Here is a 19321-nt window from a genome sequence, read left to right as displayed (position 1 = left end):
TCAATAATTATTGATTGAACCACTAAGGTAATTGAAAATTTGTTCCACAAATGTGAGACGTGTAGACCCTCCCTTTCCTACACCGACCTCTCTCTCTCCGCACTATTCGAAATTATTAGTATTTCATTTTAACTTTTCCTCATTTTCTTTCTTACATGTCTGAAATTTTTTATAAACCACACCTATATAGAAGACACCTTGTCCAAGAAAGATTTGTCTCACTAATTACTACCCTTCTTTATTATTATTATTATTTTAATTAACTCGGGTCATTCGGAAAGGCACGAATCTTTAGGGTCCCTCAACAACCCGACTAATCCCCGAGAGTCTAGAAGGACGTCTCCTCACCCGGATCGCATAAGTTACTACAGGAGCAATAAATGTTAATCACAAAGAACACCCAACAGGGACTCAAACTCCAAATCTAAGACTTATGAAGACCATAAGTCCAGCAAGAAATCCGCTAGCAAGAAACACTAATTACTACCCTTGTTAGCTATAGCTTGAGCACATTGTTTTGTATTAGAGGCCAAAGTAGATTTTTCATAGATGCAGCAAACAGGCAATCAATCAGGGTTATATCAAGTTGATTAATATATTGTCCTTGGTAGGTAAAAGAGTGTTTGAAACGCATACCTAAGCACACACGAAGATATTCCAAGTCAGTGGCAACGGTCTTCATTCGTTGCCTACCTTTCCTAGAAATTTCATTACCCAAAAGTTTATGTATGTGAAACTGTTTTAGAGAGAAGAAGAAATAAATTTGAGTCAAATAAAAAATGTGAAGCCCTGTATCTTATATGATTGATGAAATATGAGTTACCCATTTTGATTCATATTTTAAAATAATTCACCCATATTCATTTTAAAATGGATAGATATGAGCGGGTTGGTGGGTTATGACCCATTTTGCTACCTCAGTAATCACATATCCATTTAGTTGAATGATTAATTATTTTTGTGCAACTGTGACACTGCAAGATCTTCTTAATCTTTAATTTGAAGCATTTTTACTCGAAAATTGCTAATTTAATTCAGTTCTACTTCAAGATAACATTTTGTTCCAATTTTTAAACAAATTTAATTATTTTTCCTAGTTGGTACTCACACAAACATGTCTGTTTTGAGACTTAGGACCTCAGACCTCCTTTTGAAAAGTAAGAGGCTGATACTGCTAGGATACTGACCCGTTTGTCAATTTCTAAGCAATTGCTATGGGATTTCATAATAATATGCTGATTCCTATTCTTCATGTTCATGTTAATGGGCCTCTGGACATGCATGATAATACAATTCAATTTCAGAGTGGTTTTAGATGTTGCCATGTAATCCATGAGGCCACCACAAGCTAATAATTTGAGCGATATTTCCTGCCACACTACAAAAACCATTATGATTGCACCTCACATTACAACTGAATTTCTGGTTTGTACTTGATGTATATTCTATTCATTGATGTCAAATACTGATGTTTTTGTTATTTCTCTTACGAGTCCCTTAGATTGTACTTTTTGGGGTTAACTATAGAGGATGTGATAGTTGGGAAATGTCTTTGAAACAGAAAGCAAATGAATTTAACCATCTGGCTTTACAAGCCCTTGTTGCTTCATTGGGCGGTTCATGTCAAAATAGTTGTTTCATACGGTCTAAACTTGGTTTGAAGATCCCATGTAATTTCTGTTTTTACTCACCAGAATAATAATAATAATAATAATAATAATAGCACATAAATCTTTTATATGTATCATGAAAGTAGAATTGGTCCAAAGTGCTTCTGTTGCTGCCTTATGACATATAAGTTGTTGCAGAGCTGCTTCTTGGTCCAAAGTGCTTCTGTTGGAAGAATTAAAGAAGCTGCTAATCAATGAGATAAAAAATGGTATTAGAGTAGTGCTTTCCCCCCTCCCGCACCCTAACATTGCCAAAGTGGTTTCTTATACCTGATTAATCTGTAACACTGTTGGCTGATTAAAAACAAAGGATTTTCTTAAAAGAAACAATGTGGAAGGATAAAGGCAAACATCGAGTTCTGAATAGAGTAGATGAAAACAATATTTAAAACAAACCTATATTATTTATATTCAATTAAAGAGTAGAAAAATCACAAGAATTTGCATGCTAACGACCATCAATGGTTGTAACAGTTAAATTGTTCGAAGAACATTTCCTTGGGCTCTGTTGAGAAGAACCTACTTTTGAAAAACCATGTATTTCAGTAAATGCAGGTTGCTTTGGAGTTGGAAGATTTGCAATTTCACTACTAAGCATCGAAAGAACAGTAGACATATTTTGCCTATCAGTGGCGAAGTCTTGCACACACAACAGTCCTACATGTATGTTTCTCAAGATCTCCACTTGGAAGCATGTATCAAAAACTGTTGGATCTATTAGCCTTAAAATCCTATTTTCATTCCACAATTTCCATGCCTGTACAAAGTAACAACTATTAAATTTTGAAATTTGACAGATAATTAAAAAGGAACTATATAGAATAAATGAGGCAATAATTCAACTGAACTTACAAATCCTAGAAGACTTAAAGTGTTCTCATCCGGATGAAAGCTAGTGTTCTTTCGCCCACTTATAATCTCTAACAACAATACTCCAAAGCTGAAGACATCAGATTTTTCCGAGAATCTCCCATGCATTGCATACTCGGGGGCCATATACCCACTGCATTGCATCATTATAGCCCAAATAGTAAAATTATTTAAGTTGAAGTATCTCAAGAAAAGAATCAATCACATTAATCATTACTCATTTGGACAAAGCAAAGGCTACTTACTATGTTCCAACAACCCTTCTAGTGTTGGCTTGGTCTTGGTTGCCTCCAAAAACCTTTGCCATGCAAAAATCTGAAATTTTTGGATTTAAATTTTCGTCCAACAGAACATTACCCGTTTTTAGATCTCTATGAATAATCCTTAATCTGGAATCCCTATGAAGGTAAAGTAGGCCTCGACCAATCCCTTTAATAATGCTGGCACGTTTTCTCCAATCCAGGAGCTTTTGCTTGATTAGATCTGAGAGAATATTGAAGAAAAGAAAAAGAAAGCAGGTTAAAGTTGTAGGGACAATGAAACTGAAATTTAGATGAAATTCATAGTTTTAGTAGATCAGTATGTTCCCAATGACTAGAAAAGAAAAAGCCTTCTGTCTTCTCAACACAATGAAGTTCCTACTGACGTTAAGATTGTGAAATTGAAATAACTAGATATACCACAAAGAGCTTTATCATGAACTAACCAAAGAGAAATGCATCTAAGCTTTTATTTGGCATGTATTCATAAATCAACATCTTTTCTTCTCCTTCCACACAACAGCCAAGAAGTCTAACAAGATTACGGTGCTGAAGTTGAGAAATCACCACAACCTCATTCATAAACTCGTCCAGCCCTTGTCCAGAGGACTTTGAAAGCCGTTTAACAGCTATATCTTGTCCACTTGTCAATTTTCCCTGAAAATAAAGATTAATTTGAATATTTTCACTTTATCTATTTTTGGTAGTGTAAAGCTCTAGATGGTTGACCATTACCTTGTACACTGGACTGAAACCACCCTGTCCGAGCTTATTGGCCACATCAAATTTGTCTGTTGCAATTGCCAGTGTCCCAAAACTGAATAGAGGTAGCTCTTCAATTTTAATTTGCTTCATATTCTCTCCAAGCATGCCTTCATTCGAACAATCTGGATTCACTTCCCCTCTTTTAGATTGCAACTTCTCACTTTTTGCTTTCATTCAAAATTTAGTAATAGGTAATGTATATAATAACAGCAAATAATTGCTAATCTCTTGAGCTAATTTTAGTGGGCATATACCTCTTTGTCTAGCCATCCACCTCCAGGAAGGATAGATACAGATTGCAATGGTTAATGACCCTATGAGCACTGCAATTGTGATAACTACTTTTGTGCTTCTCTTTTTCTCTGTAAAGCACAACAAACTTTGAGAGAGTACTTGAGTTAATATGGATTAAAGAATTGAAAGTTTAGACAATTTCCATGGCTCTCTTTTTCTGTGGGCAAATGGGAAAAAGTATAGATACGAACTCTGAGTGCTTGAGTTAATATGGATTATTATGCTATTAAAATAGATTAACGCATTTCTAAACTAGAGTACAGATGTAAGGTGGCTAACATGTTCAGTATATGCAATGGTTCAAATTCAAGTGATATTAGCTCATTCAGAATCAAAGAACAGAAGAAGCAAAAGAGGATTATTACAAGCACGTAATATTATTATAATTTAATTATTTTTCTAAGGATGATAAAAAAAAAAAATTACCAAGTTCTGAATGTGCCACACGAATGTAAAGATCTGCCCCACCAGAGGAGAATTCCTGTATGTCAATTAAGTGTCCACTCCAATGCATACAACCAATGCCACTATAATATGCATACGCCGTACAATAACAATTATTGAAGCACTGGCTTTTGCAGTTGTCCACTGAAGTAAATAGCGTCTCAGGAAAGGCCGGCACTTTCATCATCTTTAGCTTCAGAAACCCATCTTCTTTGCCCTTTCCACCATCAGTACCGTTGTTTTTCTCACACTGCAATTGTCTCCTCCTTACACACCCACTGGTCCAATTTCCTCTACTCCATTCTTCCATATCCTTTGGATCAAATCCTTGTAAACAGGTGCAAATTGGTGAACCATGCTCATTGCAGCTTCCAAATGGACCGCACTTGCCATATGCTACACATTCAGTAGGTGGAACCCACCACGAATTTTCCCAAGTCTCCTTTCCTTTTTCCTTGCGCTTCTTCAAAAGAGTTCCATTAGAACTCAAGGCAAAGTATAACAGAGAAGACTCATTTACGTAAGTGTAACTTATATATACATTTCCTTGTTTATCATCTACAACTTCAGATCTGCTGTAGTATACAGGAACCATGTAAGGCATGCCTATAAAAGTCTGCCCATCCCATGGACCACTCCGCCAGTATGGATCACTACCATCCCATATATATGCTTCAGGAATATTTAGAGGATTGATGCCAAAAGAGAACCTTCCCTTTGAAGGATCTGAAGGGCTTTTCCATGAGGTCAGCTGGATCTTCTTATCCGTAAACTTGTTAGAACTCATTTTCATCCCCTGCAAGAAAGAATCAGAAGGGTGTTCAAAACTCTCCCATATTATGTTTCCATTGGAGTTATCTCACAACATAAGGTTCCCGGAATCTGAAAGCTGAGCACTTGAGTTCACCAAAGAATTTGGAACATCTGATGACCAAACAATCTGTTTCTGTCCATCCAATACTACAAGATTACCATCCTTGGATATTGTCACACACCCAATAGAGTCATAAAGAGGTTTTTCCCTATTCGCTACCCACACCACAGCATTCGCAGAGATGGCATTGTACCAGATACCAGCATACCGGTTAGTAGAATTAACAGGACTAAAAAATCCCAGTTTGAAGGTGGCACCAATGGAGACTATAGTTTGAGGGTCATGGATGGGTTGAGTTGATTGAATTGTGTCAATGGCAATGGCAAATTCAATAGTACAAAAATAGAAAGATATGATAACATGGATTAGAAGAAGAGTCATTAAGCTTGTACATACCATGGCTAGTCGAATAACTCTGTTGAGCGCTTCTTGTTGGTGATGATGCAAGATGTGATGTCTTCTAGTTTGTAAGACAAGGTTTAATAAGTGAATATGGCATCACTTTCAGCTCCCCATTTGGTCAAAGATTTTTTGGCTGCTAAATCTCTACACTTTTCTCGTACTTCTTCACATCTCAATTAAATACACATTTTGTAATAGTTAATCTGTCTAAGTTTTTTTTTTTTTTCCATAGCCAAATCTATTTCTTGAAGCCCTCAGTTTGAATTTTTCAGTTTGTCCAGAAAGGTCAATCTTTTGGTAATTTACATTTCTTTCTTTTTGGTCTTTGCAAAGGGTAGATTATAATTTATCTAGATGTAGTTGGTTTATGCAGTTTCAATTATCAGCTTTGAACCGTTCAACACTGTGTATCAACAACTTCGTTGAAATATTCACGAGAAAGAAGCAAACTAAGAGAAGCAACTACACAAAAGAATGAAAGCCATCAATAAAGCAAATCAATGTGACAACTTAATTGCATTATTGAGGCTAATCAAATTTACAAGGTATATAGAAAAATGGAGTTGCATCAAGGGTCCCACTGCTACTTGAATTTTGTAGTAATTATATTGATGTTGATGATCAGGATGATCAAGTAAAATCTTATCAGTAATTTAACTAATCCATTAAACAAGAATGCCAGGAAAGTCACAGGAAAGAACTGAGACAATCCTTCCCCCTGTGCGGAGGCAAACCCAGTACAAAGTTAGTTATCAGGGAAAAAAATTTACGTGGTTAAAATTCAAACACAAAACACGCAATCTGTCAGCTTTATTTAGAGTCTATTTTGCAAAAAAAAGAAGCTATTATCATGATCCGAAATTATATGGTATCAGTCAATCACGCAACTCACAGTGTCTAAGTCAAACAATATTTAAATGTAATAAAAATGGGATCAAGTCGTTTTTTAACGGTTAACCCGGTTCAAAATGAAAACCCATTTGAGAGAACTCTGATGTCTCTCCCTCCCTCTTCAACCAATGGTCGTTGATGGTTTTGGCAGTGGAGTTTGCTAGGTTTGGGAGTGGCGGCGGTGGTGGCGGCGGAGGGTGAAAACTGGGGAGTGGCGGTGATGCTTTTGGCAGTGGGGTTTTGCCAGAGAGGGTAATTACTTTTTCGGTTGGGTTTTACCCGGTTTTTCATCAGTTTAGTTTATTTATTTTTTATTTTCTAATACTATAAAAAAAATTTATTTCACGTGTTGGTGTTTTGTGAGACACCCACCTGTTAGAATCAATTTTGTCCTTTTGTGTTTTGGGGATCATCTGGGGGAGGCGATTAATACACTTTTTAATCCACCCCTGTTTTGTCCTCTTAAACTCTATGCTTATTTTGTACTCGTACTAGGTTACTGTGTGATTATTCAACTACTACTTTACTTTTTAATCTTTTCAAACAAAAAATTAAGATGAGTTTGATTTTGTTGCTTCAATTTGGGGTTAAGTGCTTTTTGTTTTTTTAAAAAATGTTTATATGTTTGTTCTAAAGCAATCTAGATTTGGTTATGGTCACAATTTAAAAAAATTAGGATCCGTTTGACATACACTTAATTTTATACGTTTTGTTTTTGATTAAAATAAAAATAATGTTTTTGTTGTAGGAGTGTTTTGAAAAAAAAAAAATTAATATTTTGTTGTGAAATGTTTGGATCTATGTTGCGTTACTGTTATAATTTTGGGTCATGAACAATTGTATAAATAAAAAAAAATAATTTTTTACATAAAACGCATGTCAAATGAAACTTAAGCCGTAATTGTAATTGTGTTAATACACGCTCTTCTTGTAAAAAAAAAAAATACACGCTCTTCTTCCCTCTTTTTCTTTATAATTTCGTGAGAAAGCTTAAGCGCTTCTCTTAGAGTGACGGAATTGAACACCGTGAGCCATTTTTCAACATAAACACGTGGTTAAAAGTGTGCATCATCCTCGCCTATATGTGGTTACATTCTGTGTCTCCAATTTTTTCTAACACAAATTCTAAATATATTATAAATTAATTAAAAAATAATAATATAAAATTTTAAAAGTTCAAAACAAGCGTCAACCTCAAAGTTCAAAATTACTAACTTGTGGATAAAATGTACAAAATTTATTTATCTTTAAATATATTATATTATTATTTTCAACGTATCACTTTCTGTGGCCCAATATTTTGAAATTTACTATAAAAATTGTTATCATGTCGGCAGTCTCTTGTTATACACGTGCTTTCTAGTTGTTCTGTAGTCCACGTGGTCGTAATTTGGAAAAAAAAGTAGTAGTACATTAGCAATCCATATATGTTTCAAAGCTTACCCTTTTCTTTTCTTTCTCTCTCGACTTCTTCTCATTCTAGAAGACGTGGGCTTAAACGTTGCCCAACCACAACTTGCATATACAAATTATATAGATTATCATTGTCTACATATTGTCCAATTTGTTAGGCCAATGCCACATAAATATGTTTCTAAAGAAACTGTGGGTCTTACCTTTTGGATATATATATATATATATATATATATACCCCACTGCCACCATATTAATATATCGTATTTTTATAACCATATAGCCATGATCATATACATAGGACCAAGACATTATTTTGGGTGGTTATGATTTAATTATGAAATGTAATGCTTTTGTTTTTCCACAGCTTTTCTTTCCCTAGTGCTAATGGAAGGCTGTGGAAAAGGATTGTTCCGTGCTGTAACTTGTCTCTTGTTCAGTGTTCTATTATTTGAGTAGGGGCGGAGTCAAAGTAAACTAAAATGGATAGTTTTTTTTTATCGAAGATTCGATTCGATCAGGTATAAGAATATATTTATTATCCATCAAAGTACCAATTGAAATTCGTTTTTCGGATAAAAATAAAATAAAACCTTATTAAATTGAATCTTTAATATTCATTTAACTATTAATTGATAAAGGTGTTCAAATTTTGAAATAAAACTGTCCATGTTCTAGGGAACATGAGTTTATGTCCTAATTTGAATGAAAAGTTAGATGTTTTTTCACTTTCTAGTAATTGTAAACTTTTTGAATTGTAGTTTCCAATTAACATAATTTCTGCTCTTACTTAAAGGAGGGAAAAATCAAATATAGCCCAGATAAACACAGGGATGTGTCTCACCTTGGCAAATTTTGAAATTGTTTACTTATTGTTGTAACTTGTGTCTCCTTCTCTCTGCCTATACAACATTATAATCATATCATATTTATTTCTAAAAAGAATTCAACAATAATCCTGCATAATAAATCTTAAACTTTATAGTCACAGTAATTAAAATTCTAATCACAAGCGTATAAATTAAATTTCAGCAAAATAACTACAAGGAAGCAAGAATTATATCAAGTTATACTACTACGCAACTCATTTGGAAATAATAAAAATACAAAATTCTCTACCTTGGGTACTGGTCCACAAGATTGTTCTCAAAAGGGCACTATTTTTTGTCAATTTAGTGTCTCCAGAACTATAACCCCAAAGAGAATTTTTAAAACATATGTACTACTCGGTTAACAAAGCTTCTATTAGAAGCTTACTCCTTCAATATAAATGCTAATGCACAGCACCTAAATATCTCCCTCATCTAACCATTCATAACCAGCACACACCACTACACTTATGCCGTCACACACATACACGAGTGTTCAAAGGTCCAAAGTGCATGGTGTCTCTTCTTTTCTATTATTTTATTTATTTATTCTTTTTCCTTCTTTCATTGCTAATATACCACACGAGATATATATATATATATATATATATATATATATATATATTTATATTTCTTTGATTTATCTAAAACCTTTGGAGCATGGAAGGCTCCAGTACACTTCTTCCTTATCAATATTAATATATATATATATATATATATGGATGGATACGTGTTGTGTGTGTGTTAGTGCTGGCCCCATAAGCATGTAATTGCTTAGTCCACACATGGCAGGCATCCAAAAGAAACTTAATAATTTAATCCATTATAATAACATTATATATTACTAAAGTCACCAACAGCGATTTATCATACACCCACATCACAACTTAAATTCACCAAATACACCAACTACATTCATGCAATCACACACAAACGTGCTCCTCGTTTCATCATATGGTTCTCTTTCCTCCTCTAATTTTGCTGCAACTAGCTTACTTGGTAAGTTCTAATACAAAACAAAAACATCACAGAACCATCCACTCCATAAAATATTCATATATAAATTATATTTAATTAAATTTAAATTATACTAATGAAATGAATTTTGATAATATAATCCAGATAAACACAGAAGCAGTTGGGCTGATAAAAAAAAGAAGAGTAATACTAAAAATTGATTACATATGGACTGAGTTTATAAGACCAATAGTACTTTTTTTTTATTGGACGTGGTCTTTTTTTATTGGACCTGGTCTATAGTCCAGGTTAGTCCATTAATTGTTCCGGCCCTGTCTTTGAGGAAGGTCTCAAAAAAAAAAAAAAAAAAAAAAAAAGAGTTAAAATAATACTAATAATAAAAATAAAAAATAAAAAGGATTTAATCATGTTCTTGTCATAGAAGGTATGGGCATAGAGCCTTTAAGCATTCCCCAACCACAATGTGTCCGTCTATGTTGTCTTCTACATTATATGTAATCCTTGTATGGATACAGTCCAAAACATAGTTTGGTTTATGCCACCAAAACAAAAATGTTTCCAGAAATGAAAATGTGACTCATATATTTTTACAACTATTTTTACAGATATGAACAAAAAAGTTTACAGTATAATTTATTTCCCCTAAACTATGTACTGGGATATTTACTAGAACGAAAAAAAATGAAATAAAATAAAATTGTTTACAGTATGTATGGTTGGCAAGGTGATTTTAAATATTTAATAATCATGTGAGAATGAGTTTCGATAAAATTGTTTTATTGTGACATCTAAGTCACTATTTTGAATTAGAAAACTTATTTCATTGTAATGCCAATATAAAACTGTATAATGTAATTTAATCAGGATTGCTTGTTAATCAATTTCTTCTATGTTCAAGAGTGGCTCGCGGTACTTCCCGCAAACTCTTGCAAAATGTTAGTGAATTTATAAGACCAAAGGACTGAGTTTATAAGACTAATAGTACTTTTTTTTTTATTTATTGGACCTGATCTATAGTCCAGATTAGTCCATTAATTGTTCCGCTCCTGTCTTTGAGGAAGGTCTCAAAAAACATTAAAAAAAGTTAAAATAATATTTATAATAATAAAAAAATAAAAAATAAAAAAAGGATTTAATCATGTTCTTGTCATAGAAGGTATGGGCATAGAGCCTTTAGGCATTCCCCAACCACAATGTGTCTGCCTATGTTGTCTTCTAATTATATGTAATCCATGTATGGATACAGTCCAAAACATAGTTTGGTTTATGCCACCAAAACTAAAATTTTTCCAGAAATGAAAATGTGACTCATATATTTTTACAACTATTTTTACACATATGAACAAAAAAGTTTACAGTATAATTTATTTCCCCTAAACCATGTACTGGGATATTTACTAAAAAAAAAAAAAAAATTTGTTTACAGTATGTATGGTTGGCAAGGTGATTTTAAATATTAATAATCATGTGAGAATGAGTTTCGATAAAATTGTTTTATTGTGACATCTAAGTCACTATTTTGAATTAGAAAACTTATTTCATTGCAATGCCAATGTAAGACTGCATAATGTAATTTAATCAGGATTGCTTGTTAATCAATTTCTTCTATGTTCAAGAGTGGCTCGCTGTACTTCCCGCAAACTCTTGCAAAATGCTAGTGAATTTGCAAGAGATGCACTTCTCATCATTTTAAAGAATCCACCACAATCAATTCATTTAGGCGTCAAATAAACAAACTGGTCTGAGTTAAGTTTAAAATTCTTCAAACCCCATTACTATTTGTTTGTGGCCTTTTAGGACTTGGTTCGCACTAAATTACCGGCCAGCTCCCACTAAAGTTGTTTCCTTAGTAAAATCTATATCAATGTGGAGCTAGTAAAACATAAAAAAATTTAACTTATATTATCGATCTTTTCTTCATCTATTTTTATTTTATTTTATTAATTTATTACACAATAAATAGATTTATTTTTTTTTTTTTTCATTTATTCCCAAAAGGTTAAACAAAACATACTGTATAACCTCTATAAATTAATAGCGCTCGGACAACATAAATTCTATTAATTAAACAAAATAATAATTTACGGATAATTTATTGATAAATTAATAAGTTATTAATTTAACAAGATGTTTTATGTATATATATTTTTTCAAAACATTTAGTTTCTCAATAATCTTAAAGATTCAATGTATTGCACTCATTTAATCAATGAAGATTCGATGTATTGTACTTATCTAATCAATTAAGGATACATTTAACCAACTAAAAATTAAATGTATTGTTCTTATTATTTAATAAAATAAAATTCAATGTGTTGTACTCATCTAATCAATTAAAGAAACATTTAACCAACCAAAAATTAAATGTATTGTCCTTATTATTTAATAAAATAAAATTTAATGTATTATACTCATTTAATCAAATGCATGCAGTGTGTTGAATCAAACACAAACTCTATTTATACAAACACAAACTCTTGTTGTACTTCATTACACATCTATAATACTAAAACATTTATAATTTAATCAGTCATTTATGTACTTACCAAATTATTAATTTATGTCATAAGTGAGACCTATAGAAACCTATAAGGAAATTTTTAAGATGTATTATCTTATAAATTTAACGAAATTATTAATTTAATAATTTGGTCCAAGTCAAGACCGACATAATTTACTATTTAAAAAAGATTATTAATTTATTAAGTATTAATTGATAGGGATTATAACTAGGCAAGGTTATACAAGCGACATCATTAAGGGAGGCCGATAATGTCTTTCAATACGTAAATAGGGGGTTAGAAGGGACTTTTTGCATAGTGTCAATATACTTTTCTGATTGATGGTTGAGAGCGGATAAAAACCACATGCCAAACCTTCAAAGAGTATAAGTTTTTTCGAGCCATATATTGTGTGTAATTAGGCATACGTTATTTAACACTCTTCATTTACAAGTATTTGTTTAAAGGACTACCCAAGTTCGCAGGCCTTCCGTCATTTCAGGGTCTAAAAGATTTAGGTGTGTAGATTTTTGTAATCCACTCTAGAAGAGGCTATTTTCTTATTTCCATGACCTAAATTATAATAGAACAAACTTATTGCAATACCAAAGTCGACTCTTGTTTACAATCATTTGCTACCGAGCTAAATATTATTTGAATCTAGTCTTTCATAAACGAGTTCCACAAACAAACTTGAACTCGTATCATTTATTCAGGGTAAATTACACTAGCAACTATTGAAGTTAGAGCAAATTATATACAAGTAGAATATTTAACGTTTATTACTTTGACATCCCTTAAGATTTGGCATGTGTGACGACTTTGTGGGCAGGTGTGCTGTGGGTGTGTGCAAGAGGCACTGGCAGATTACCACATTGGGCGAGTTACAGATGCACAATTCCATATTTCCTAGGTGTGGAAAAAGGTGCACAATCCCACATCCCCTGGGTGTGAAAAGGAAAAGTGCTATATATGTAGGATTTGTACATTTCAATTGGTATGAGGTCTTTTGGGGTAAAACTTAAGAGCAAAATTATGTGAACTCAGGCCCAAAACGGACAACATCGTTATAGTGAGTGTGCTCAACGACACCTTCAATCTTTTCTTTATGATAAACCTGTTGACTAAACTTTATTATACGACAATTTTGCATTTCCCTTTTATGAAAAATTTGTCATTCCCTTGAACAAATTTTTTTTTTTTTTTTTTTTTTTTTTTTTTCCATAGTTGGTACTAACACACACTCGTCTCTTCTGAGACTTGAACCCCTTACCTTCCTTTAGAAGAAAAGAGACTGATACTATTAGGCCACTGACCGTTGGTGAATTGAAAATTGAAGCATTATTGACTTTCACATTCAAAGCCACCTTCTGGCAACCGGCCACTGAAAATTGTGTTATTCCTTGTATTAAAAATTAGGGCATTGTTGACTTTCCACACTCAAAGTCTGTCTTTCAGCAACCAACGAATGAATTTAAGGAAAATCAAAATAATAAATGTTAAACAATTTACATGTACGTAATTCGCCCAATTTCTAATGAAGATTGGTGTAATTTCCCCTTTATTTAGAGAAGAAATACAAATCAACCTTCAAACAAAATAAGTCTAAGACAGAAGGAAAAAAAAATAATAATAATAAATAAAGGACAAATATAATATGACAGGAGAGATGACGTAAGGATCTCAACAAGGATGATTATGTTGGAAACACATCTGCTAACACACACAAGTCCATTTCAATTTTTAGGAGAGGTGGAATAAGAAGAATAGAACACCTGTTTTCTTAAACTTATCATTTTTGTCTTCATTCTAAACCTGTTCATTTTGACTGCTAAAAAAAATTCAATACAATCCCGAATTTAACTTTTTCTACCGAAAATACCCTGTGAGTGCTACAAATTGGCCCTCTTTCCCACAGTTTTCTTTCCCTTTCTCTCTTCTCTTTTATCGTGTCCTTGCCAGAACAATTGAGATACACGCATTATAAAATAGAAGTAGAGAATTAGAATTACAAGCTCTCATTCAAGATTCAGATACAATAAACACATCAGAGGTGAGAGAGTTTAGAGAGAGAGAGAGAGATAATAAATAAAAAAAATGAAGAAATGCGAGTTGTGCAAGTCTGCTGCAAGAATGTACTGTGATTCAGATGAAGCAAACCTGTGTTGGGACTGCGATACCAGAGTTCACACCGCCAATTTCCTAGTCGCCAAACACTCCAGAACCCTTCTCTGCCACACTTGCCAGTCTCCAACCCCGTGGTCCGCCTCAGGCCCCAAGCTCGTACCTCGTACAGTCTCAGTTTGCCAAACTTGTGTGAATAGCAACAACAATGTTGACGACGACCGTCATGATCTCCATAGCGAAGACCATAACAATGAAGACGAAGAAGAAGAAGAAGAAGAAGAAGATGATGATGATGATGATGATAACGACTACGACGACCACCACCACCATGATCATGATAATGATGGCGACAACAACAACAACAACAATGATGGCGAGGATGATGGTGACAATCAAGTTGTTCCTCTGTCTTCTATGCCTCTGGTTTCGGGCGACTCTAGCAGTGAAGAAAATTCGTCCAGTAGAGTCATTTAAAAGTGATGATCTTTGTTCTCATGTAGTATTCTTGAAACCCTTTTTCTTTGATTTCAAAATAGTATGTGCATATTTATATGTACATGTATAAATCATGCATAATAAGATTAATTGCTCTGTTCTGTTCGTTCAAAGCATTGAATTCTTGATCTGTCCATGTATTTGTCTAACAGCTTAATTCATCAGCAGCTTATTATAAACATCACCTTGTAATTGCTTTAAAATTAGTGTGTGTCTGTGTGTTTTTATCTCCCAACTTCCATTTTCCCTGTTAAGGACTAAATGTTCTGTTCATTGTTAATCAGCATTGCCTCGATTCAGCAGACAATTATTGGTTTGTTGCTTACTATTACAACAACATGATTAGCATAAAGTTAGTTATATATATATATATATATATATATATATATATATAATCTGATTATTTTTATGAAAACTGTGGCTAATTTTCTTTAGGCTTCAATCAAAGAGCTTTACGACAAATATAGACTATCTTCCATTGCAGAAACTTTTTATCAACAATGGAAGGGATAACGTACTAAATTCTTATTAGGTACAATGTTACAATTGATGTAAAACACGATTTTGAACCAATAATCATGTCGGGACACACTGTGTATTAATTTCACTACAATGAAGTTAGATGCATGAACGCTCTAGAACTGCATGGTTCACAATTACAATACCTGACTTAATTGTATCGTGCTTCCTTTTAAGCGAAAAGTAGAGAATTTAAGTCTTTTCAAGAGTATTGAGTCCTATTTTGTTATGGCTGAAAAAGATTTTCAAAGAAAATGTGGGACCTACTGTTCCAAGAGGCATGTGGATGCCATTGCTTTTGACCCTCTTATTCTTTTGCTTCCTTCCGTGGTCCTAATTGACACTTTGAACAGTCTTTGTCAGAGGTCTGCATGAAAATTGAACATGACCAATTGATAAAAGATTCAAAAGAGAGTATTCTTTCTTAACCTGCATGCGCCACAAGTTTTTCTGTTCCCTGTTTTATTTACCTTTCAAGGTTATATGTATCACAAGTACACAGTCCCTCTCTTTTGAATTATATAGCAGAGACTGTGAGGTTTAAAAGAATTGAATGGCTCAGAATTTTCCTCTAACACAAGTAGCTCAATTTGTTATATATGTGTGTATATACATACTCGGACCATAATCCTTCCTGTCTGGAGGGGTCTTGTACACCAAGATGACGTCGTTTTAGTGTATATCACGAATATAAAATAGGTTGCGCATAACCCCAACATATGATTCGCCTTAGGTCATATATGTGCCAAGGACGAATTTAAGGGGGGCTCTGCTGGACTTGAGCGCACCCCAAAAAAAAAAGAAAAAATTTAAGCCAATTTTAGCCCAGTCAAAAAAAAAATAAATAAATAAATAAATAATAAAAAAGTATTACTAGTATTAATCCACCCAAAAAAATATTTACCCATTTCATTCATAATTCTTCGATCCGCTCTTGATCCGTATAGTAAAACAATATCATTTGGTGCAAAGAATACCTTCTATGTCTATAGATACACATGTTGCGATGCGACATTTGTTAGTGGACGAATTTGAGTAATGTCGGTGATTCATATAAAAGTTGCTTCTAAATCAACTTAGGTGTCAGTTTAGATTATGATAATTTAATCCTTTAAAGTCAATCCTTCAATCACATCTGAAGCAAATGTGTTGGGAATGGAATCTCATAATAGCTTTTTATTTTATTTTTCTCTCTCCTTTGTTCATAATCTATGGTTGTATAATAATTTTTAATCAACCTTATTGGCATATAAAAATTAACAAAGAGTATAACAATATGTCAATACAGAGAGTCATCACATCGACTTGGGGAGGTTTATATAAGGAGGAGATATATGATGAATATATAAATCTACATATAGATATAGTGTATATATAGGTAGCAAAATAACAATGCTATGTGGTTACAATTTACACAGGTAAATTTAATAGTAGAATCCGAGGAGGATGAAGAGATGCGATCGCCGACATTTCCACGTGCCTAACATAAACCATATTAGTATTTTTGTAGCAAGTTGGGTTTACAAGAAAAATGATTGTTTTCGTGAAAATTATTGATGTGACATTGTGATTTAACTAATAGAATTTTTTTTTTTTTTTTTTAATGAATTAACGTGACAATTATTGAAATCATATCTAACTTGGTAAAATAAATTTTTAAAAAAATTATAAGAAGAATTTATGAGGCTAGCCCATTGGAATTTTAAATGGTGGAAGACATGAAATACAATGAATTATCTAACATGCACTATGAAAAAGATTCGTCCTTCATGAATCATGAAAAGATACATCCTTCATGAATCATGATAACGGGCACTACAACAAATAAACATACATCACATGCAAGATACAAAAAGTTATATAAACATGCATCACACACAAGATACAAAAATTTATATAGTTTTACTAATTCCCGCGTTTAAGGTGAAGATCCAGTAAATTATATGTTTGAATTCTCAAATCCTTTTTCACTCTCTTTCTCAAACTCTAAAACAGCTTTACATATTGTCTTATACCCCATCACAAACCCTACATATATTCTCATATATACTAGGTTACAATAAAAGAAAGGATTAACAATTTTTTTATTTTTTATTTTTTGAACCGAGACAAAATTCAGACCCCAACTCAATCTTTACTCGTCATTCCTCATATATATATATATATATATATATATAGATGTATGTTGCTGTTGATGATGTGGCTGAATTTCACCGTCAATTATGTGGTCCATATTTTTATGCGTGAAGTTGAATTCCGCCGACGTAATGATGTGCGTGAAGGTGAAGCTGGATCACATGATTGAAGTATCAGAGAGAGATTTGGATTGAGAGGATCAAAATTTTTTACTCATCCATATAGTGTATTATGGTAATTCCAACTGTTTTAAACTAGAAAGATTTTCTCTAGGACACCTTTGTTTCACTCGGAGTCATCACAGCTTTATGGTGGGTTCAACTTATTCCCTGCAGTTCAATAAAAAAATGGACTCAAATCAAACATGTTATGATTCAAATTTGGTTGTTCTATTCTTGATGAAATTCTCACAATTTATCATCAATTTTCATGTACTTTGAGCGTACAAGATTTGAGTGGCAATTGATTTTTTTCCTTTCAAGTCAAATCATCAAGAAACTGCCATTCACAATGTTCCCACTTATAGCAAGTAATTCTTATCTAGAGCTGTCAAAAAAATAAAAAAAGGTATCGTCGTTAGAAGATAAAACAGTGTTTGAAAACATAGTATGTAAAACATTTTTTATAAGTAATTTTTTTTTTTTTTTTTTTCATAAATAAGCTCTTTTTATATATATTTTACCTCTACTTGCAAAAGTTACAATATTTGGCTTTGGGTTAAATTTCATAAATTATCCGTGAGGCTAGTAAGGACCTGTTTGGGAGATGCTCTATGTTGTGATGGGCTATTCCCTACAGTGCAAATGGACACTATTGAGGACACCAATTTGTTTGAAGATGGGTTGTATTGTGTCCAACAGTGCAAGAACAATTTCATAGAATGGGCCAATTTCCGGAACAAAAAATTGGTGTTCCAAAGTGTACCCAAAATATTGGCGGCCCACTATTCACTGTAGAGCTTGGAACAACAGCCCAAAGTTAGAGCATTCTGAGAACACATATAAATATATTAGGTGGAATATTTCTAGGGTTCTCTCGACAATTCACAGAGGCGATTCACAGTGTACCGGGGTTGAAGCTTTCCGAGAGTCAATCACTTCTCACCAGTGAGTTCCTATGCTTCTTCTTCATCACATTTCGTTGTGCTGTGTATAAAATTAAAGTCTAGTTTTTTGAAGATCGGGCTTCAAATCGCTGAGCTGTGTACACAGATCTGAAGAGAGGAACCCTCTGTCTCACCTCTGCTCTGCTCTTTTCGGCGACCCCATACCTCGCCGCTACTCTCTGTACTCTCACCGGTGAGTTCCTCTACTTCTTCTTCATCACATTTCGTTGTGCTGTGTATAAAATTAAAGTCTAGTTGTTTGAAGATCGGGCTTCAAATCACTAAGCTGTGTATGCAGATTTGAAGACCAAACCATCCGTCTCACCTCTGCTCTGCTCTTTCTGGCGAACCCATACCTCGTCGCTGCTCTCTGCACTCTCGGATTCACATCGTCGACACCAAGTGAGTTTCTCGCTATTTTGGATTTCTTCAAAAATATTTAGAAGTTAGAAATTCAGAGCAGCTCTTACTTGGCATTTCGTCAAACAGGTGTGTGAGCGTATATTTATATTTGTGTGTATATACACACACACTGGCACACATATGTATATATATGGATACATGGATTATAGACACTCAAAATGATGCTTGATTTTGGTTGATTCTCTCTTTTGTATATAGATATATGTTTATTGGCTTTGGTCGAATTTCCATGTTTGTGTGCTTCCCTTGACCTAACAGTGTACTTAATTGGGGTAGCTATAATTT

General features: G+C 33.3%; 1 protein-coding gene and 1 pseudogene across 1 annotated transcript; one reads left to right on the top strand and one right to left on the bottom strand.

Moving 5' to 3' along the window:
- Nucleotides 1-2118: 2118 nt before the first annotated feature.
- LOC132277627 (G-type lectin S-receptor-like serine/threonine-protein kinase At1g11300) lies at nt 2119-5576 on the bottom strand (annotated as a pseudogene).
- Nucleotides 5577-14185: 8609 nt separating this feature from the next.
- LOC132307656 (uncharacterized) lies at nt 14186-14981 on the top strand. The gene has a single exon (XM_059805516.1). The coding sequence runs from the start codon at nt 14329-14331 to the stop codon at nt 14830-14832; it is 504 nt and encodes a 167-aa protein (XP_059661499.1). The 5' UTR covers nt 14186-14328; the 3' UTR covers nt 14833-14981.
- The last annotated feature ends 4340 nt before the right edge of the window (nt 14982-19321 follow it).

The sequence above is a fragment of the Cornus florida genome, unplaced genomic scaffold, assembly GCF_030987335.1.
Source record: "Cornus florida cultivar Cherokee Brave unplaced genomic scaffold, ASM3098733v1 CherokeeBrave_3.0.0_Hap2_Chr01, whole genome shotgun sequence".
NCBI classification, from domain to species: Eukaryota; Viridiplantae; Streptophyta; class Magnoliopsida; order Cornales; family Cornaceae; genus Cornus; species Cornus florida.
This window is presented reverse-complemented; position numbering and strand designations above follow the sequence as displayed.

What these genes read in the sequence shown, in the direction of transcription:
- LOC132307656 (XM_059805516.1), top strand. Translation starts at nt 14,329, where the DNA reads ATGAAGAAATGCGAGTTGTGCAAGTCTGCTGCAAGAATGTACTGTGAT.